At 49.7% G+C, this 21,720-nt stretch overlaps 1 protein-coding gene across 1 annotated transcript; it reads right to left on the bottom strand.

Annotated features, from left to right (window-relative positions):
- Window positions 1–8,887: 8,887 nt before the first annotated feature.
- CACNG5 (calcium voltage-gated channel auxiliary subunit gamma 5) lies at window positions 8,888–12,435 on the bottom strand (the record flags this gene model as incomplete). The annotated part of the gene is made up of 5 exons (XM_084218405.1): window positions 8,888–9,490; window positions 9,815–9,960; window positions 10,572–10,712; window positions 11,597–11,683; window positions 12,228–12,435. The coding sequence occupies 5 exons, from the start codon at window positions 12,433–12,435 to the stop codon at window positions 9,233–9,235; spliced, it is 840 nt and encodes a 279-aa protein (XP_084074531.1). The 3' UTR covers window positions 8,888–9,232.
- Window positions 12,436–21,720: the final 9,285 nt, after the last annotated feature.

Genomic DNA, 21,720 nt, shown 5'->3' with positions numbered 1-21,720 from the left:
GGGCAGTTGTAGGGGTGGCTGATGGAAACACATGTTGGATTAGTGGCCTCACCTTCAAAAGTCCCAGTCTGAAGCTCTCCCAGCATGACAGGAACAGTGGAAGAGGAAGGTACGTGTAATTTACGTGCCAATCTTTTAATTGATTCGCCGAAACAGACCCTGATCATTCCAAGTTTTAATTGTTACTCTGAGCTAAATGAAATCTAATTTATTTTCCAGCATCTTTTCTGACACCTTAAAAAACTCAACCAAACACAGCCCAAGGACCCTTAAGCAAATAGGCCAGATTGACAGATCTATTTTCACACTACTTGAAATTGTATTTTGATCTTCCTAACCTCTTTTTCCTTGTGTAGCTCCAGCATGGGGCAGGCAAACAGCTGCTCCTTGCCAGCTGGGAAAAGGTGATGTGCACGAAAAGGACAATTCCACCCCCAACACCATGAGAAATAACCAACCAGCCAGAGAGGAAATAAACTTTCTTCTGAGCATTAGTGGCCCAGTGATGGCTACAGAGGAGGCACTGGCCTGAGCCCACACCCCCACATTTGGGAACTTCAGGGCATCCCCTTCTCACCCTCCTTCTCAAACAATAGCCAGATGTGTCCAAACCCTTTAATTTCCCCCCCCCCCCCCCCTTATTACAAATGAAGCACCAGAAAAATAGAAAAATGTGGCAGAAAGCCCCATTATTTTAGCCTTTTTTTTTTTCTTCTGCCTCTGCTGCAGGCTGTAATTTTTTGGTGATGCAGGTCCCTCAGACAGCCCTGACATCCCTGTTAGGGCAGTTTCTGCGAGAAGCTCCAATTTCTGTTGCAGGCCCCTCACTGGGAGGGAGCATCCTGTGAAGAGGAGCTCAGTGCTGATCACCATGCAGCACAAATGAGCCATTAAACCTCCAGAAAAGGAACCATTAATTATCTGTGTGCATGCTAAGGGCAGCACGCTTCACCCAGAGGTCCCCAGGTGCCAAGCTGCCAATCAGGAGGACATTTTTTGGTTTATAAATAGGAAAGCTGAGACAGATGTGTGCTTTCCCACAGGCTGCAGCCCCACACGTGCAGGGTGGTACCTGTGGGGTGAGCTCTAAGCCCCAGAAGCAGCTCTGATTTGCCCCAAAATATTTTCCTGGACCAGAAGACAGTGAAGGTGTTGCTGCTGAACAAGCTCCAGGTACACACAGGAGAGGGGCCTCGTCTGCTCCCCTTGTGCAAGGCAATTCCCAGCTGGCTCCAGAGCCTTTGGAGCATGCTAATTGCCTTGGGAAAATGCAAATAGAGCAGAGCTGGCTGTGGGGTGGGAGTGAGGAAGAAAAAGCCCCCAGGAGCGTGGAGGTGGCAGTGTTATAATCTCAGCCTGTCATCAGTTTAACGTTATTAAACAACTCCTCAAAATAGCAGCCAGAATTATTCCTACATGGAGCTCAATCTGGAGAGCTTTAAGCTCCTTCCTTCTTCTGCTGCTTCCCTTTCCTGCTCCAAAATGTGTGGTTTGGGGTCCCACAGCCACAGCAGAGGCTGCTCATCCATCAGCAAGGCTTTGCCCAAGGAGGAGACTCTGGCATCAGCCTAACCCACTTTCACCAGGCTCAGCTCTGTTGACATGAACATAGTTTTTGTTGCATTTTTAATTGTAAAGATGTATTTACATGAATAAAATACAGCTCACTTGGGGATATGACCTACTTTTTATGGGAAGTTAAAACAACTGTAGGTTTGTGTTTTTATTTCATGTATTTCAGCTGTTCTCAGTCAGACAGGGCTGCTGAAGCAGATCAATAGGAAATCCACAGCCACCAGGATGCTTTCTTCCTGTAAATAATCACATTCTGATCGAGATGACAGGGAGCTGCTGCATTTCCATGATGAAGCCTTTAACCTTCAGATCAGTAGAACAGTTTTGACAGTACATAATTTATATAAAAATAAATAATTTGATGGGGATTTTATATGTATGTGTTCTCCACTGCTGGAGAGACCTTCTGTGTTTATCTGAATAATGAATAATTACACTAAATAATATATAGCCCTATTGTCCTGGACAGACATGGGTCATCCCATAATTTAAATGCAGCACGAGCTGGGGATGCTCTCTCCAGAAACAGACCCTGTAATTTCTGCTAAAATAAAGCACAATTTGCTTTTCCAGGATAACCAAGAGCTCTCACTCAGATTTTTGAGCCTGTTTAGCATTGAAGCAAGGCAGCTTTAAAAGCCATATTATCCCAGTTTAAGATGCTGGATGGGCAGAGCACAGCCTTGGCCAGTGCCACGGATTCTTCTCTTATCCCCTCACTTCTGCAGCCTTTGATGAGCTGAGCTGGAGGCAGATTAAACCAGCATTAAGACCCCCACAGCACTCAATTATGCTAAAGCTAAATGCTGCAGATTTCCTTATTAAACACAGATAATTGAGCAGGATCTGACCTGCAGTGACAGGACAGACTCTGCTCCTTCTCCTGCGTGACACCGATCGTGTTCCCTTTCCCACGGAGGTGAACTCCCCACACTCCCCCTGGGAGCAGCTGAGTGACATTCCAGTGTTTATTCAAATTAGCTGTTATTAATTAAATAACACCTTTCAGCTTCCTTGGCAGGTTTTCCCCTGCAGTTGCAGCGGGAAGCTTGGCGTGTGTCAGGATGTCAGGCAGATGTGAGAACCTCAGGGTTGTATTTTTGTGAACATGCATCTCATTAAAAAAGTTATCACTGTAGAAAATAATAAATTTATGGTTATGTCTGTGCTGTCTCCTCTTTTGTGCCTTCCAGCTCCTCTGTACAAAACCCAAGTGCTATTAAACAAAGGCAGCTCTTGTTCAGCAGAGCTTTGCTTGGCTCTGAGGTGGATCCTGCTGGAGTCCAAGGGGCTTCAGCACGTGCCTAAACACTCTGCTAATTAGCAACAAAGCTGAATCCCAGCTCTGGGCATTTATCTACATGCAGATTTAGAGTTGTCTGATGGTGGTTGGGACTCATTGGGGTAAGAAGGACTTTGGTCCAAAATGAGCCATTTAACCAGGACTGGTGCAGCCCTTTGGGCACACGGAGCTGCAGCAGCCCCGGTTTGAGCAGCTGCAAACCAAGCCATGGAACCTCCTCTGCACCCCTGACACATCTGGCTTGCCTCTAAGAAAATGAATGCACACTGTCCCAACATTAAAGATTAAAAGCAGCTGCATCTCATCACAGCCAGGAGATTTGTCCAGGGCCGATGACAAAAAAAAATGGCTTTTTGGGGAATAACCTTGACTGCTGGTGCTGCGTATTTTCAAGGCACATTAATCACAATTTCTGTGTGAATACTTCTCCTTGCACTGGAAATGGAGAGAGGGGTGAAGCATGGGGAGTTCTGGGGTGGTTTGATTAAAAATGCTGGGCAGAGCCCACAGAACATCATGGTACAAACTGCTCAAGACATGAAAATATCCAGTTGGAGTCAAGGTATTTCTCGAACCCAGCTCTTGGGATAAAATCTGGCAACACAGGGGAGTGGGGCTAATTTTTTGGTTGAAATAGTGCTTTCCTGTATAACAAATTGTAATAATAATTTAAAAAGAGTCATTCTTTAAGAAGGACTGAATTGACCAGAGATTCAAAGATGAAGTGGTGTGAAAAGAAGAAGGGTTACATTCAATTAAAGACACACGAGGTAATTGCTGCAGCCACCTCCTGCCCTTTGCTGCCACTGCCCACTGAGACCACCATAACCCAAAATCTGAGCTGTACAAACCCTACATGAAGATAAAGCAAGGAGGCAGCTCTTCTCTCTCTGCATTCTCCTGTATCCATGGGAACAGGCTGGGATTTGACATCCACACAATAGCTATAGACAGAAAGCCTGCGGTGCACAGAGGAAAGGTCAGTGGAGCATCCCAGCCATGGTGGCACTCACAGAGCAGGTGGGGCACTGGGGACACCCTGGGGACACCCTGGGGACACCCTGCTCCCTGCCACAGCTCTCCTCTGTGCTGTGGTGCAGCCAATTTGCAGAAAGAAGAGTTAAAGAGCTGATGTGGTTCTTGGGCACAAAGAGCTGGTGGAGCAAAGGTGCTGCAGGGTGGGGGGGGAAGGAGACCCTTCCAAGACCCCAAAATTGGATGAGGAAAACAAGAAGGAAAAAAGCTGCTTTTTCTAGATAGGTTTGACTGTTAATTTTTTGGGGAAAAAGAAAGTAAATAAATAAATCCCACGAGGAAGGAAGAAGAAGAAGAAAATAAATATCTCTCAGCTACTTCTCATTAGTGGAGGAGTATTTACTCAGGTGAATATTCTGCCTGCTCACACAGCATCCCCAGCACAGGCACACCAGCTCTGCACAGCTAACAAGCTATCAGCAGGGAAGAATAAGACTATTTAATTTCTTAGCACACCTTGACTAGCCCATGGGGCCAACTCACATTTGGGAAAATGAATGCACAACCTTGATGAATAGTATTAATAATGCAACACAAGGGCCTGAGAGCAGAGCACTGTGAGCTGGAAACCCCCACACTGTGTACACCAAGTCAGCTCCTGAGCCTGCCACAGTGCTGGGTTTTTGGGAAAGCACCATAAAAAATACCTTTGGGTCTTGTCTGCTTGAAGCTGATAAAGGGCACAGGTCTTTAACCCTGTGTCCAGATGATGAACAGCAAAGCTCCCCTGGGGCTTCCCCAGCAGAAGGATTTGCTCTCCCCCTGCCTAACTGACCAACAGCCCCCTCCTGGGCAAGAGCAGCACCAGCTTGCCTCAAAACATCCCCCCAAACCTCATCTCATCCCACAGCAGCTTCAGCAGGGCTCTTGGGCTGCTTCCTTGCCTGGAGTGGGGAATTGCTGCCTCACAGATCTCCTGCCTCACCTGGACCTTCCCAGGGGCTCCTGGTGCTCACTGCCACCACAGCTGCAAGGGGAGCAGCACTGGAGGGCAGGTCATTACAGCCAGTTGTGGATTTATGTATTTAATTGTGGCTTTTTCACTGTGCAAGAAAGGGCTCTGGAGCCTCAAGGTGCTCCAGCAGCAACTGGAGGAGAACAAGGCCCAGGACAGCCTCGTTATTCCTGGCTGCTTCATTACTGCTCCTGGCTGGTCTTTAATGAACCTCTTGCATCCACACCTGATGGTTCTGTGAGGGTTGTCAGGACACTACTAATGGGAAAATGACTCCCACCAGGGCCCTGTCACCCCTGGGGCCGTGGGACTGTTGTGGTGTAAAGGGGGAGTGAGGAGAGTCCTGGGGATGCTAGCAGAGGAGCTTTCGTGTCCCAGAGAAACAGGCCACAAAATGCCTTTTTGAGCTTACAGAAAGAGGATTTGATTAAAAAAAACCCAGAGAGGCAGGGTGGCTCCTGGGAGTTCCCTGAGATCTCAGAGCATCCACCACCCTAGCCAGCCTCCCCTGAGATGGGGGATTGCTCACCTCCCAAGAGCCATTCCCTCAGTCAGCATCCATCCATCCATCCATCCATCCATCCATCCATCCATCCATCCATCCATCATCCATCCATCCATCCATCCATCCATCCATCCATCCATCCATCCATCATCCATCCATCCATCCATCATCCATCCTCCATCCATCCATCCATCCATCCATCCATCCATCCATCCTCCATCCATCCATCCATCCATCCATCCATCCATCCATCATCCATCCATCCATCCATCCATCCATCCATCCATCCATCCATCCATCCATCCATCCATCATCCATCCTGCATCCATCCATCCATCCATGGAAACATCCATCCATCCATCCATCCATCCATCCATCCATCCATCCATCCATCCATCCATCCATCCATCCATCCATCATCCATCCTGCATCCATCCATCCATCATCCATCCTGCATCCATCCATCCATCCATGGAAACATCCATCCATCCATGGAAACATCCATCCATCCATCCATCCATCCATCCATCCATCCATCCATCCATCTATCCATCCCTCCCTCCATCCCTCCATCCCTCCCCAGGGTCCACAGGACACCCAGGCTGTGGGATGGAGGTGTGTGTGTGTTCCTGCTGATGGCAGGGACAGAAACCCTTCACCTGCTGCAGCCTGAGCAGCACCTGGAGCAGGGAATGCACCTGGATCAGGCTTTATTTACCCCTTAATCCCAGTAACTCACTCTGCTGCTGCAGTTCAAGGAGCCACAGCCTTGTGCACAAAGACTCTGACACCAATTAGTCATTCTGCAAAATGAGATTTTTGTGCTCCTCAGTACAAACCACGTTCTGTGCAGTGTCAGACAGCAGTCACCTTCCCACGGGCCTGGGGGAGGCTTGGCTCATCCCATCGGGTGAATTTAAGGACTCCTGGGGTAAAACCTCTAATTTAATTGGTAGTTCACCCTCAAACTCCACTTTTTATTTATTGCAGTCACAGCAACAGGCACAGAGTGAGAGGGCATCACTGAAGTGGGTGGGAGAGAGACTGAAGGGACTGAGTGCTGCTCCTCAGGAAGGGAGGATGTGGGGTAAAACCATGCCAGGAAATAAAATCATTAATGGGTGTCCTAAGGGGGTGCTGCATGTACTTACAGAGCCTTTCTTGCTTGGAGAGCTGCAGCTGCAGGGTGGTTCTTGGGGCAGTGAGCCTGGCAGGGCAGCTGGGCTCATCCCAGGCCAGGGCTCCGAGGATCCAAGGCTCTGGAAAAGTTTCTCCAGGGCCCACAAAGGTGTGATAACTGCACTGGGAGGCCCAGAGTGAGAGCTGCTGCCACAGCAGGCACTTTACAGCACCCAGAGGCACAGCCACTGCTGCCTGTGCTTTGCAAACACCACATTAGCCTACCTCAAATATGCATTTACTGAACCAACAGCAAACATTTATTTTAACAGATTTTTTCTGGCAGTCCTGCACTTGTGCTCACTGGGTGAATGTGTGAACTCCCAGGCTCACAAATGCAGCCACATGATGAGAATCTCTCCAATGAATTAAAATAATTACTTTTCTAATTCGCCCCTAGACTCTGCTAAACCTTCTGGGGCCTTGAGGAAGGCATGAAGTTCTTCTAATTTCTTCTACTTGTGGAGGCAAACATTTAAATTTATAAAATGAATAATTCTGTATTTAATCAGTGCAAAGGAAAATTCCACTTGGGCACAGGGACATCTCATGGTGCTGCACAGGATTAACCCCAGGGTGACTCCCCAGTGTGGGGAACGTGGCCATGGGAGAGCCCTTGTGGCTCTGGCCATCAGCAGTTTTGGTGATCCTGAGCATCCCCTCCCAAGGACTGAGGATATCAGCATCCATCAAGAGTTACATGCAAAGGCAGCAGCCCTTGAGCCACCAAAAACCATCAGCATCAAGCCCAGCAAACCAAATCAGCCCCTGGGAAACTCAAAATGATTGCTTGTGAACTGCAGGGGTTTTTTGGAGCCAAATTCACACTGAATATGGGGATGTTGATGGAAAGCTGATGGTTTGTCAGGCTGGGGGCAGGTGAGGACCAGCAGGTTTGTTACTGAAGGGTTGGGCTGTGTTGTGCTTTAGTGCCTGAGCCTTCCCAGCAGCCAACCAAGCATTTAAAAGCTTGGGCTTAAGTGAGAGCACAAAAATGCTCGAGGCTCATACAGAAACTGAGGGTGAATAGAACTGTGTCTACAGAAATATGCCCTGATTTTAAAACTTTGCAAATTAGGAATCTACTAAGATATACACTAAATATGCATTACTTGCTTCTCTGGAGGGAGTGGAGAGGAGTGATCCTGTTCCAGAGCTGGCTGGATACACTCCTGCAGTGATGTCCTGTGGAATGGGTGTTGTAATGGATGCAAACAGTGGTGCTGCACCAGGACTTGGTCCCTGCTTTTGAGGAGTTTATAAATAATTTAATAGCAAATAATAAATAAAATATTAAATAATAACAACCAACAGGTCCAACATTCATTATGCAGTGGGCTACAAATGAGGTTAAAACTGCATATATTCTATTTCTTTTAATTAACAGTAAGACAAAACAAGCTCAGATATACCAAGAATCCCCAGACTGTTTTTTTTCTGCAGAATGGAAATTTTCAGAAAGGTTTAAAATAACAAGAACAGAAATAAAGTTTGGGCAAAGCTCTTTCTCCTGCAAGGTGACAAGCTGGGGCTTGCATGGGGGATCACAGCCTTTTCCTTCCCTGCCCTTTATTTTCCCTCAGTGGCAGTGGTGTTTTGCCCTGGCAGCTGGCTAAGGCCAAAATGCCAAAGCATCAAATGAAATTTTCAAACTTAAAACCTCAAAATAAATACACACACACACACAAATCCCAAAAACAAACAAAAAAACCCCACCAAAACAAAACAAAGTGAAAGTACCATTTTCTTGGCAAAATGTAAAATCAGCCAACTATTTTGCTGCAGTGGACTTGTACCAATGATCTCAGCTACATCACTTTACACCAGTTTGGGGTCTTGCCTTTTACTGAAATAAGTTCTTTCCTCTAAATCCTGCACCTGATGTTTCCCATGGGAAAAGTTTAGGTTGTTTTCCACTCCATGCTGCACTGCAATTCTCCCATTTATGCTTCATGCCTCCTGTCTACTGGATGGCAGAGGAAATTTGGGTGCTGGAGCCATCCCTTCAGCCCAACACCCCAGAGTGCCTCCAGTCTAACATGAAATATTTAAGCAACAGTTTCCAAGTGGCCATAGAGGAACAACAACCTGCTGATGTCCGTGGAAGGATGGCTATTTCCCATTCCAGCCTGGCTGGAAGTGATATCCAGCAGCGAGAGATACCAAGCAGTAAGTGTTCAGTCAAGACAAAATTTATATTTTTCTAATGCTGGTTGCTTCTTGGAAAGTTACACAAATCTTTTATGCCTGCTGGCGCTCAGGCCAGTAAATATAGAATTCAATGATACAGTCGAATGCACAAACTTTATCAGCCTACCTACCTACACCAAAAAATACACCTTTTTTTTCCCTTAGTTCTACTCTATTTTCTTTTTCCTGCTCTTGAGTCCAGCCTTGGATTTATCCCCCAGGCAGAACTGCTGTTTGCTCAGCAGGATGAGCCGAGAGAGGAGGACTTTGGAGAGATTCTTAGTTATGCGGGGAGGAATAAAACAACCCCAAAAAATAAAAAACCAAAGAAAGGGAAACATCCCAAATCTCTAGGTTACACTATTGGTTACATAACCAATCTCTCTGGTTATATTTACGCTCCTATAAATAGAGAATTGGCCAGAAAAGAGTGGCCTAAAAAAACGACAAAGGGAGTCGGGGCGCGGCGCCGGCCGCGGGGGCGCGGGGCTCAGCACGGGGACGAGGACATCTGGTCGTAGTCAGGACACTTGAGCAGGGCTGGGTAGCTGCTGTTCATCTGCAGGGACGCCTCGCTGGAGATGTCCGAGGGGCTGCGGCCCCGCGCCCACGCGTCGGGGTGCAGGAACTGCCCCGAGTAGTCGGAGCAGTTGCTCAGGCGGGGCCGGTAGAAGCCGGGGTGGGGTCTGTAGAGGTCCTCGGCCGTGTAGCGCTTCATGAACAGGTACACGGACATCACCCCGGCACTCTGCGGGACAGACAGACGGCCTGAGATCCTCCCCGCCCCCGGCGCACCGCCACCCCCGCAGGGCAGCAGAGAAATCGCCTGGTTTGGGCTGTGCTGATGCTCCCGGCCACATCTCTGCTTTTCGTGCCTGGCACCAAACTGTGACCAAATGCCCCATCGGTGCTCCAGGTTGGGTTCCCCCCCCTCCACATGTCCCCTTCACACTATACCTCACCCCCCTACCCTCCCAGCCCTCCCTTAAACCCCGTCTGAGACCCCTTTTTGCCAGCAGCCCCAGTCTGCCCACCCCAGGAATGGGATGCACTTGTTACGGGGTGTGGGTACCTCTGTGAGAAGGAATGAGATGGCAGAGAAGGCAAAGGACCACCCATATTTGTAATTGAAGAATGACTCCGAGTCCTTGGTCCTGTTGAGCATCTCATCGTTAATGCTGGATATGTAGAGGACCAGCCCCACCACCAGTGACAGACCTGGGGAAGGACAGTGGGAAATGCTTCAGGGATGAAGCTGCTGAGGAAGCACCTTCCTGAAGGCCTGGCTTTGGGGGAAAGTAAAAAAATCTTGGGAGTGTGCTTGTAATTACTGGGGAAAGCAGCTGCCCTCCTGCTGCTCCAACCCAGGGCACTCCTCTTATTCCAGTCAAACATTCCCTGCTCAGGGAAATCTCTGAGCACTGGGAGGAGAGATCTGGCTCCAGTAGGAGCTGCTTCAAAGCTCAGCTGTCACAGCTATTTGTTTAGCACTTGCACAACACCATGAATAAAACATTCCCTTTTCTCATGTAGACACAGCCCAACTGAGCAGTTTGAAGTTTCAGATCTCTCCTGCGACTGATGTTTCACGAGAAGCATCCTCTCCCCCAGCACCTGCTCCTGCACGGGTTGGGCAGCCTTTTCCCACATTTCCACAAAGCTCTGCATCCATCCCACGAGGTCTGGTCAGGCTGTGGGACTGAGCTGGGAGCGATGAGTCGGGCAAGGAGCCACCAGGGCGGGTCAGGAGAGCACCAGCAGCCACCAAAGCAAACGTGCTCCTCCCTGCTCAAGGGCTGTCAGGAGAAACCCTGGCTGGCAGAACCCACCTGAGAGGATGAAGAATATCCCCGAGACGAAGGCCAGGATGGTCCTGTGAGGCCGGATGTGGCCGATGTTGCTGAGGATGAAGCCGATGAACATGAAGAAGAGGCTGACCAGGGGGAAGGGGGTGGCAGAGCGGATCATCTCTGGTGGGAGAGGAGCAGAGGGAAGGGGGAACAGGTTAATATTCCCTAAAAAGTGTGAGTAATGCACCTGGCTGGGTGAGAGGGCTCCAACCCTCCTGCTCAGACCATGCTGTGTCTGAGTTTTTCTCTTTGCTAATGAGCTGAGTAAAACAGAGAATTATGGAATCACAGAATGGTTTGGGTTGGAAGGGACCTTATGTTCCAGCTCTCTGCTATGGGCAGGAACACCTTCCACTATCCCAGGCTGCTCCAGGCTCCATCCAACCTGGCCTTGAACATTTTCAGGGATGGAGCATCCACAGACTCTCTGGGCAACCTGTGCCAGTGTCCCACCTCCATGGTGGTGATTCTGCTGATGTTTGCATTTCTGAGGGCTCCTGTTTGAAGTGTTGCATGGGAAACCATCAGAACCTACATTTTTCCCTAGCTTCACTGCATAAGTGTTTTCGAAACACTTCTATTTATCAATTCAGAAATGACTGCAGAATTCATAGTGAGAGCCGTGACACTCCATCCTCAATTCATCCTTCTCTATAATGTGTAAAATTGCAAGGCAATAAATACAGCTGCAAATTATGGAGAGGAGACTAAAAAGCCAAACACTTTGATAAACATTAGTGCTGAATAGCCAGTGACAAGAAATTTCACAGCTTAGAACCTCTGTGTCCATCCTGCCATTAGAAAGGGATGTCCCCTAAAGCTTAGGAGCACTCTGGGATTTCCCATAGTAAAAAACAAAGTTGCATCATTGTGTGGCAGCACTGTCAAGGAACTCAGAGCTTCTGTGGCAAGGACACAAAGGGGATTTCTTGGGGAGGGTCCCTAGTGCTTGGGACTCGGTGACTTGCAGGATGTAAAGGGTGGAACCCCACCAAACCACTTACTCAGGACGTTGATTGTGGATTCAGAGGTCAGCTGGATGTTCATGGGCATCACGTATTCGATGGTGAAGCACCGGCCACGCTCCTCACCTGCGGCAGATGCGGACAAAAACGTGAACTCTGGAGCCAGGGGGCTTAAAATCATCCCAGGGGCCATATCAGAGCTCCTCACTTCTCCCCTGACTTTTCCAAAGCGGTTGGAACTTTGTGACATTTCAGGTTGGTCACTTTGAGATTCCCCTTCCCTTGGGTTCTATTCAACTCTGTCCCTGCAGCCAAGTTGCTTCATCAAACTTGGCACAGGCGGAGGGAACGGTCCAGGTGACCTGAATCTGAATTTGCAGGGATGAAATGGAAAGTTTTTAGCTGCTGCCCAAGGCATCATGGTTGCAGCTCTGGAACAGGGCAGGGGGTCTGGCAGGGCAGCAGCAAACTCACCTAAGCCTGTGTGCAAAGGCAGATTTATCCTTTGGGCTGTTAAAGTCAGGCATGAAGAGATGACATTGCTTGCCAAAGGTTGTGCCTGAGTTTGGAAGCAGAGATTGGCAGAGCCTCTAAAAATCCCATTTTTCTTGGCCCTTTGCTGCCGTGTGGCACTGCCACCAACAAAGCGAGGGGATGCTTTTGACCCTACCTGCCAGAAAGCAGACCCTCCAGAGCCCCGAGTGCAGCGAGAGCTTGATCTCGGCCGTCTGGTTTTGGGGCTGGACGATGCCCTCCTCCAGGTAGAGCCAGTAGTCGGTGCTGACGGAGATGCCCAGGAGGCCGAGGCCGCAGACGGCGAACACGCTGCTGAGCAGGGTCAGCGCCTTCCTGCTGCAGGCGCTCATCGCCAACAGCATCGGCAGCAGCGCCCAGCACGGAGCCCCCAAAGCTCTGCCCTGGAGCGAGAGGAGCCGTCAGAACAATCACTGACACACTCAGAGCCTGAACCAAATCCCAGCCCACTGCTGCCCCACGGATGGGGAATGGAACGGCATGGACTGGAGGGGGAATGGCACAGCATGGATGGGATGGGGAATGGCACAGCATGGATGGGATGGGGAATGGCACAGCATGGACTGGAGGGGGAATGGCCCAGCATGGATGGGATGGGGAATGGCACGGCATGGATGGGATGGGGAATGGCACAGCATGGACTGGAGGGGGAATGGCCCAGCATGGACTGGAGGGGGAATGGCCCAGCAGGGATGGGATAGGGAATGGCACAATGTCCTGGATTGTCAAGCAAATTGTATTCTATTTGCCATCTGTATGGCAGCTGTCTTCTGTTCAGTGGGCAGTTTCCTTATCTCTTCCACATCCACTCCTCCCTCTGGGGAGACATTTGCTGATAAGAGGCCATTGAATGTCACTGCAGGGCTGATAAGAGCCACAGCATCCCACTGGGAGATGTGAGCCCAGGGGGAGGAGCCAAGCATTCCTACCCGGATATAATCTGGAGATTCTGGAACACCAGCACGGCTTCTGCACTGGATTCCCAGAGGAACAGCAGCTGCCTCTGCCCCTGGATCTCCAGAGGATTCTGCACCTTTCTCCAGGATCCCTGCTCCAGCAGAACCACCCCTGGCACTGCAGGAGGGCTGAGCCACAATTCCAATGGCCCTGCTGCAGCACCCTGACCCACAGGGTGCCAGGCTGTGCTCTGGCTCTGGCAGTGTTGGTTTGGTTCACTGCATTGTTCATTTTATCTTTTTATTTTCTTCCCTAATAAAGAACTGTTATTCCTGCTCCTGTATTTTTTTGCCTGAGAGCCCCTTAATTTCAAATTTATAGCAGTTCAGAGGGAGGGGTTTACATTTCCCATTTCAGGGGAGGCTCCTGCCTTCCTGCCAGCAGACACCTGCCTTTCCAAACACTCAGCACGGATGGGAATGGGAGCAGCTCCTTCCTTGGCTCCTGTTGGATTTGCTGCAGGTGAATTGCTGCTGCTCCAGCCAGAGCTGGCACTGATGCCCCTGAGGATGGAGGTGAACTGCAGCATCTTATCTTATCTCCCTGCAGGGCCTTATCAAGTGCTGCCAGTCCCTGGCACAGGGGCTGGGAAGGATCACTGACACCACGATCAAGGATTAACAAAGCTGCTCTTAACCGCTGGACTAAGCCCAACCTGAGCTGCTCCCATCACCATCCCACTCCCCTCCAACACTGCCACTTTTCCACTTCCATGGTAGATCTACTGATTAGGAGATCATGTTATTTTTCCAAAAGCCATGCTACATTTATGACATCATCAAACAACTTGAAGCAATGTGGCATGACACAATAATCTGCTTTTTTTTTGGTTGTATTGCCCAACCCAGAGCTGCCAGTACCCTCCCTTTTCCAAACCCACCTTATGCTTTGGAGGGAGGCAGAGAAATGGGGACAGAGAGCTGCAGGCAGGCCTGGGCAAACCTTAAAGGAAAAGCTTCCCTCATGCCCATGTCACTTATGTATAGCATATATTTTAGTTATTATTATTTTATTGCACGTTTGCTACTTTGGGCAAATTAGCAGCTCCAATGGTGCCCTGCAGACTGATAAAATAGCACCAGAAATCAGAGTTCTTGGTGCAGTAGGGAAAAAGTGAAATTGGTATGGGGGAAGGGGGGGACCCACAGCAACTAAAGATTAAAGGAATAAGAGCAAGAAGGAAAAAGATACGTGTGAGAGATGGTCTTGTTGGAGTAGCAAGGAGGCAGATAGTGCCACTGCCTGCTGCTGTAAAGCAGAATGAATCACAGATAAGTGCCATGTCATGTATATTTTCCAAGGCACATTCTGCTGCTATTCAGCACTGCAAGCAGTAGGGAAAAAATATCTAAATCCAGCTAGACAACAAAAGCTACTGACTTTCTAAGCAGGCTGCATCTTCCTTGGACTCCCTTTAGAACTGCCCTGGTTTTGTTTCACACCCTCAGGAGTGGCTCCATCACTCCTGTGCTCTCTTGGTGAGCAGACTCCCTGGGAGAGAAGTCCTGTTGCTATTATCCCTGCAGCTAAGGTGGTGGGTTTAGAGATTATATCAGGAGACACAAATCCTGCCTGGACCAGGAGATGCCAACTCTCTGTTCCAAGACAATCAAACAGACTGGAAGAGGGTGTTTTTTCCTACTGCCTCAGATGCAAATAGATTAATTCTGCCTTGCTTACACAGACTCTCAGAGATGCCAAAAGTCCTCACAGCTTGTACTTTTACACCTGAAAGCCTCCAAGGATAATGCTGTGCCATAATTCCCTCATGGTGAAAGCGAGTAGGTGATGCTGAGAGAGGTTTCTTGCTCCTCCAATGCTCTGGGGAGCTCTGAGCTCTTGCAGTGCTCATCCCCAGCACTTCTGTCTCACAAATCCACAGCACCAGCTCCCCACACCCATCCTGGGTTGTGTTTGCAGCAGTTTCATTTAGATTAACATGAAGGAAACTTGTAGTTACTGTGGAGTCCAAAGAAAGGCATTTACCGAACAGATGCGACATCCAAGGTCTGTGTGCCCCTCCAGCTCACTGCTCTGGGCAGCAAGAAGAGAGAAAAGCAGGGAATGCTGCTGGAAGAGTGTCAAATTCTTGAGTGAAAGGCAGAGAAGGAGAGAGAGTCTTTAATTATCAGATCTGACCTGGAGTCCAAAGCAGGCAAGTACATCTTGGTAGGAAGCAGATGTACTCGCACCCTCAAGCGCTGCAGCAGCTTTGACAATTCCCTTCCATATGAAATTAAGGATTTGGCTCTTCCTACGTTCACACTGAGCCTTTTCCCAGAAGGTTCCAACCTACAGGAAGGGGATTGCTGTCTCCAGACAGCCCAAGAAAGTGCTCCAGCTCCGCTCCTGCAAGCTTTCCCTCCACCTTTGGCTTTGCTAACCAGCCTCATTTTCAATGTTATTTAATGCTTCCCTCAGCTCAAGGAAAGTAGGATGTGTTCCCAGGAGAAACAGCTCCCTGCTAGGGGAGCAAGGAGCCAAGTGCTGAGAGGATGCTCAAATTCTTTTTTCCTTGAAGAATTAGGAGACAGCAGACAGAGAAGAAATGATGGCTATGGGGCAGAGAAGCACATCAGCCCTGTAGCTCCCATTTCCCATCTCTATGGATTCCCAGTGGATTCAGCAAACAGCCAAAACACAGATCCTCTTGCTCATCCATTCCTCTCCCCAGCTCAGCCAGAGCCATATTTTCCAATTGCTGCCTCAAAATGAACAGCATTTACTACAAGGTGTCTCATCCCTCTTGGCATTTTGGTGCCAAAATGGTAGAAAGAACTGGGATCTATTCTTGGCTCATGTATCATCAACAACCATCCTCCCTGCACATTTGAGCTAATAACAAGCCAAAAATCATAGTAGGGAGTATGTGAAGGTCCAGATGAAGGCACTTAGAGGGGAATAATGAAGTATTTCCTGTGATTTGCTGTCCACCAACATCAGGCACTGGAAAATAGACCCATTTGGGCTCATTTCTGTTGGCGTGACGTGAGCAGCAGGGACAGGGCTCAGGCATCAAAGCTGCACCTCTCAATTGCCTCATGTCTTTCCCTCTCACACTTCAATTTCCATGAAATCATGGGTGTGTTAGAGACTGGTGCCTATTTCTGCCTCGCTGGCACATAGAATCCAAGCTGATGGGATGGGGAACAGGGGTAGGGATGGTGCAGAACCTCTGCCTGAAACAAACCCCCCCAGGTCCAGCACCTGGAGGACTCACAGTGAAAGGTTTTTCAGGGACAAGAACAGGAGCTGGCTCGATCATCAGGAAGGATTTAGTCCACAGTGACCTTTATCAATTGTGTTATGCTTCCTATGGCTGTTTGGTTTCCAACAGGAGCTGGATTTTAAATTAAATGAGTAGAGCCCCAACGATTTCCAGGAAATGGAACCTTAGAACTGCTCCTCCTCCTTCGATCACACTGTGCATTCTGGTAGTAGTCCAGGGAATAATAAAGGCAGGCTGCAATGTAATCTGCAGTCTTCATAATGAATTTCTCCTTGCCTTGGAGCAACAGTTGCTGATGGAAACAGCACACAGCCCTTGCTGGGTCTGAATCCCTTGGGAAATGAAATATCCTGGAGAAATGAGCACTGTGTTTCTAACGCAGCTCACCCAGATTTGGAGTAAGTCCTTACCTGTTGCTCCACAGTCACAGAAAGGAAATATCCTGGGCAGATTTCTGAGCCCACATCTGTGACCTAATGCCAAGAACAAGCCACTGCTCTGGGCTGTGTGGGTGGGCTGAGAAAAATGAATATATCACTACCAGGTCAGCTGCCTGGACAGGATGGGTCACCTCGATAAATCACTGTTCTGGGGTCACCAGAAAACAGCAGCTCCCTCCTGCCCTGGGTAAAGGCAGAAGGAGCAGGACCAAGCCATTGATTTTTATGTGACATCATTTCCAATTTCCTGACATTTGGGAGGAAGGGAAGCACTGCCAAGGTTATCAGAGCAGATGGGAGGAGAAAGGGTTTGTTTGTGGAGGGTTTGTTTGAGATCCAGGACAAGCCTGGTGGCCTGTGGCTGTGAATTCCTGGTCTGTGCTGCAAACCAAGGGCTAAGGGAAACCAGAGATTGAGCCATGGATCTGGAGCAGGCTGTGTAGAATGTAGGGGAGAAGGAATAAAGCCAGTGAAAGGGGAGCAGGAAACCCTCTGAGTGAGCAATGTTTGTACAAAGAGCATCAGGGACCTGGGTAGGAGCAATCAAATGCTGGAGAGCGTGAGCTGTGATGGAGCTGAGCTGAAAGGACCAGATCCCACTAAGCTGCAACAAGAAACTGGGCTGGCTAAAAATAAAGGGCCTTGGAGCAGTGTGATCCCTTTCTCAGGACACAACACAGGCCATGAATGTGTGAAAAAAAAAATAGGTCAAGGAGAGAACCTCTTTCAGAGCAAAACTTCTCAGAGCTGGCAGTGCTTAGGCAGGCAGGACTGTGCCCAGGCCACCACTACACTGTCACCCTCCTTCAGACAGCACAGCTCACCCTGGCTCCCTTGGGAGCAAAGCCAGAAAAAGCTGATTTGGGCATTAATGGTCATTAATAACCCTGGTGAAACAGAATATCCCACCAAGTTCATGGAGCACCCAAAGGGTGCAAATTCTTCAGTCCCAAAACAGGGTGTGCAGGATGCAGCCTGAGGGCAGCTGAACTGGGGCTCTTTGGGCTGGCAGAGAAGGTTGGACCAGTGTGAGGAGCTCATGGGGAGCTGACTTCAACCACAGCTGAGGAGAGGAAGAGGAGGAGATGGTGAGGGCAGCGCCCACAGCTCCATCTGGGATCGCAGGAGAAGCAGCTCCACAAACCTAACCTGGAAAACTGGGCAGCTGGGAAAGATAGCTTTGGTTTTGGAATTACTGCTTGGGAAGAAATGCTCCCTCCTGAAGCTTGGGAAAGGCGTGCTGCAGGCAGGAGAGGAGCTCAGGGCTGCTCTGGTTCCATAGGACAGCTGAGGAGAGCAGAGGTGGCTGCAGAGAAAAGCAGCATCTCCTGCTTTTCATTGAGAAGGAAATTTCCAAGGAGGATAAGGGTTGGAGCTGGTCCACAGGGTTCCAGGTGCCCTGTCCTAGGCTGCTGGCACACACCAACTCCCCTGGCACATGGGGAGACTAAAATACATCAGGCAGCTTTAAGAGCTGCATTAGTGTCTCACAGAAATGTCAGCTCGGTTTCTGAGACAGAAGATACGTATTGGAAAAATTAAGTGCAGAAATAAATCTTTTTGATGTGGAGGAGGTTTAGCCTGATATTAAGAAATAAAACAGCCCATCTCATGGCAGTTTGAACAAGGGCCTGGAACTGTGACTATGAGCAAACAAACTTCAAAAGGATCAATACTGGGCTTGAAAGCTTCCCCTCAGCTGGGAGCAGCAGCGCGGCGCTGCCATTACCGACGCATAGACACGGCAGCGCTGGATCAATGGGCACACAGGCTCCCCAGGGAGGCTTTAAAAATAAATAAATGAATAAAAAGAAGGCTGGTTATGAGTTATTTAATCCCAGATTGAGCCACAGCAATAACAAACCTATTAATTTTGTGCTTGTCATCACACACCAGGAGCAGCTGATAAATAATCAGTAAGAAACCACATGTGAGCTCACACACTGCAAGGCTCGCCACTAACTGATTTTGGTAATGAGATTACTTGGGATTTTCTCTCTTAAACTTGGCTTACATAATTTTTCTGAGAAGTTCTCTTTTCCTTAGCACTTCCTGCGCTTCATTTCTTGCCAGAGTTATTTTTTACAGTTTGGTGAAAAAAATCCTGCCATGGCAATGCAAGAGCGATGGAAATGCTGTATAGAAAGCACCATAACTTGAATCTCCAAGGCTGACCCACTTCCCTCTCCTTCTTTATCTCACACCAGCCTTTTTGCTGTGGACAGCTCAAAACCTGCCCTCTTGCCTGGGCCAGGTTTGCAGAGGGCTGTTTCTGATAACTCAGCTCCAGCACCAAAAACAAGGAGATTAAATGATATTGCCAAGGTCAAAGGAGAAGTTACTGAGATTTATTTCCCACCCAGCCCTCAAAGCAGACCAGTTCCCAAGCTGGCCATCTCTGCCACGCTGCTGCACTCGCTGGAGGGATGGCACTGCTCCAGCTCTTTCACACTAATGGCTTGGGATGAACCCAGCAACTTCCAGCAAATAAAATCATCCACCAAGCAGCCCCCACGGTCCTGGTTCACAGGCTGCTGGCACAGCCCCTGTGTGTACAGCCAGCCTCATTCACATGGTCCTTCTGGATCCACAGATGTCCCCCACAAAACTTTTATAGAAGCCATCCCACCCACGTGTCTCCTTTTCCCTGGGTGTTTCAGGCTCTTACCTCTGCTAACCCCAGCTGAAGTGATGCTTTGGCAAGTGGAGAACCTGGGATGGGGCTGAAGGTGGGAAGAGCAGCTCTGGCAGATCACTGCAGGGATGAGGGTCCTCGCTGGAGGCTTCAGCAGCTGGATGGTCTGGGAGGAGCTGGGAGTGGGATGGAAACAGGCAGGAGCTGCAGGGAGGGCACAGCCTCAGCTCTCCCCCTCTGGCTGGCCCACAGGAGGCTTGCAGGGCGCTGGGACACAGGGACAGGAGGATGGCAGGCAGGTCTCTGCATCCACGTGCTGGCAGCTCCTGCCCTGGGGCGTTGTAGAAAAGCACAAAGTGCAAAAATTACACAAAGTGCAAAAATTACACAAAGTGCATTTCTGGAGAGGGAAACAGGAGCTAAAGCTCTGAGCTTGCAATATTGCCCACACAGCCAGGTCCAGCTCTCCAGGTCTAACCTAAATATATCTGTGCAGAGTTTACATCCCTAACAATAGCTGAGCCCTTCCCAAAGCCCTCTCTCCCTACCAAACCTGACACAGAATTCTCCTACCCACAGCGTGTCAGAGCGCTCACAGTCAGGGACCTGAGCCCAGCTGCTGGTTTCAATACCCTACAGAAAGCTCCAAAAGCAGAATGAAAGAGGGAAATCTCTAATGCTGCAAAGCAAACCAGCTGGGGACTGTGCTGGAAGAGCTGCAGAGCCTGGCTGCCATGGGAGCTGTGCCTGCCCATTCACCTCTGCCTGGGGCTTGTGCTGAGATCCCAAAGGCACCAACTGCAGCACCCCAACGACCCAGGGACCCTGCTCAGGCTGCAGCATCGTGCTGGCACAGGGACAGACCCAGGGACAGGCACAGGGACAGAGCCAGGGACAGACCCAGGGACAGGGGGAGCAGCTGGCTCAGCCCTGCACATCCACTCACTCCAGCACCGAGCTTGGGCTGCTCTGGGGGGCCATCAGAGCTTTAACAGCTGGCTCTTTTTCCCTTCCAAGTATCATTTAAGTTGGCACAAAGTCCTATAAGAGCCTCGTAGATTAAAAAGGAGAGAATAATCCTCTTCCTTGCAGCTTTTCAAGGTTTCTGTGTCCTTCCAGCAGCCAGGTAATGATTGAAGTACTCAAGCACCTCTTCTGCACGATATTGATGTTGTTTTGAACTGAAGTGGGTGTGAGCAGAGCCCCCAAATTCAGTGTAAGCGCTTCAAGGGCTGTCCATGAAATGTCTCTGGGCTATAAACATTCCCTGCTGTGGAAGGTGTGAGAAGAGCCCCAGGTGCAGCCCGAGCTCGGGAGCTGAGGCTGCTCAGCAGAGAGGGGCCAACACCCCCGTTCCTTCCTTCTTTTCCCCCTAACGATCAGTGCATGACAGCTTGAGCTAAATTAAGCTTGCTGGGAGGTAAAAATAGCATCAAGAGCTAATTAAAGCTGTTGCACTCCCCGTGTTGGTGGGTACCTGAGCTGGGGAGGCAGGAAGCCACAGCTCTTCCCCCACTCCCGCTCTTCTCGCCAGGGCTGGCAGCTGGAGGGGTTTAATGAACATTTTCAGGGTGATAAATGAGAGGAAGGCAGAAATGCCCCGGGGGCCCTGGGCTCTCTGAGGGCTGCAGACAAGCAGCACATGGGGCAGGCAGGGCTGCAGGGACCTGCATCCCCTGGGCGTGCTTAAAGATGATGGATGGAGGGAGCAGAGCCTCGTTAGCCAGGAGACTGCAATCCCGCTTCCCTGCTTGGAAACCAGCTCTGCTGCAAAGCCTCTGAGCAGGGAAATGATGGCATAAAGTGCACAAGGGCTGTGTCAGCCACACCACTTCACAACCCAGTGACACTCGTGGCTGCCACCAAACCCAGTGACCAAGGCCAGCAGCTGCTCCCGGCTCTGCCCGCTCATTTTGGGACACAGCTCCTTGGAGGCTGTTGGTGATGTCCTCATGCACAACTCCCCAGCTCTGACACTGAGCAGCCACTGAAATGTGGTCCCATTTTCACACAGGAAAGGACTTTGCTTTATGCAGCTTCTTGTGTTTCCTAATTAGTGATATTAATGTACATAACAAGTGTTTAAACATCACTGGAGGTACTAAACTTTCTACCACCCAGATTTTAGCAAGATTTGTTACCAGTTCCAGTGTTTGACAGGGCAGACAGGGCAGGACAAGCCATGCAGGAGGTGGAGCAGCCTGAGAACAGGCACAGGCACCACGGGTTGCTCAGAGGCCATGGGCTCACCTGTCCTGCTCAGCACAGGGAGGCGCAGCCACATCCTGGGAAGGCTGCGGGAACAGGCAGGGAATGGACTCGGTCTCCCTCTTCTCCATCCTTCCCCCAGGCCAGCACCTCCTCCCAG

Source organism: Fringilla coelebs (assembly GCF_963513975.1).
Source record: "Fringilla coelebs genome assembly, chromosome: 19".
Lineage (NCBI taxonomy): Eukaryota > Metazoa > Chordata > Aves > Passeriformes > Fringillidae > Fringilla > Fringilla coelebs.
Note: the sequence above shows the minus strand (reverse complement) of the source record. Positions and strands in the feature narration are given on the sequence as shown.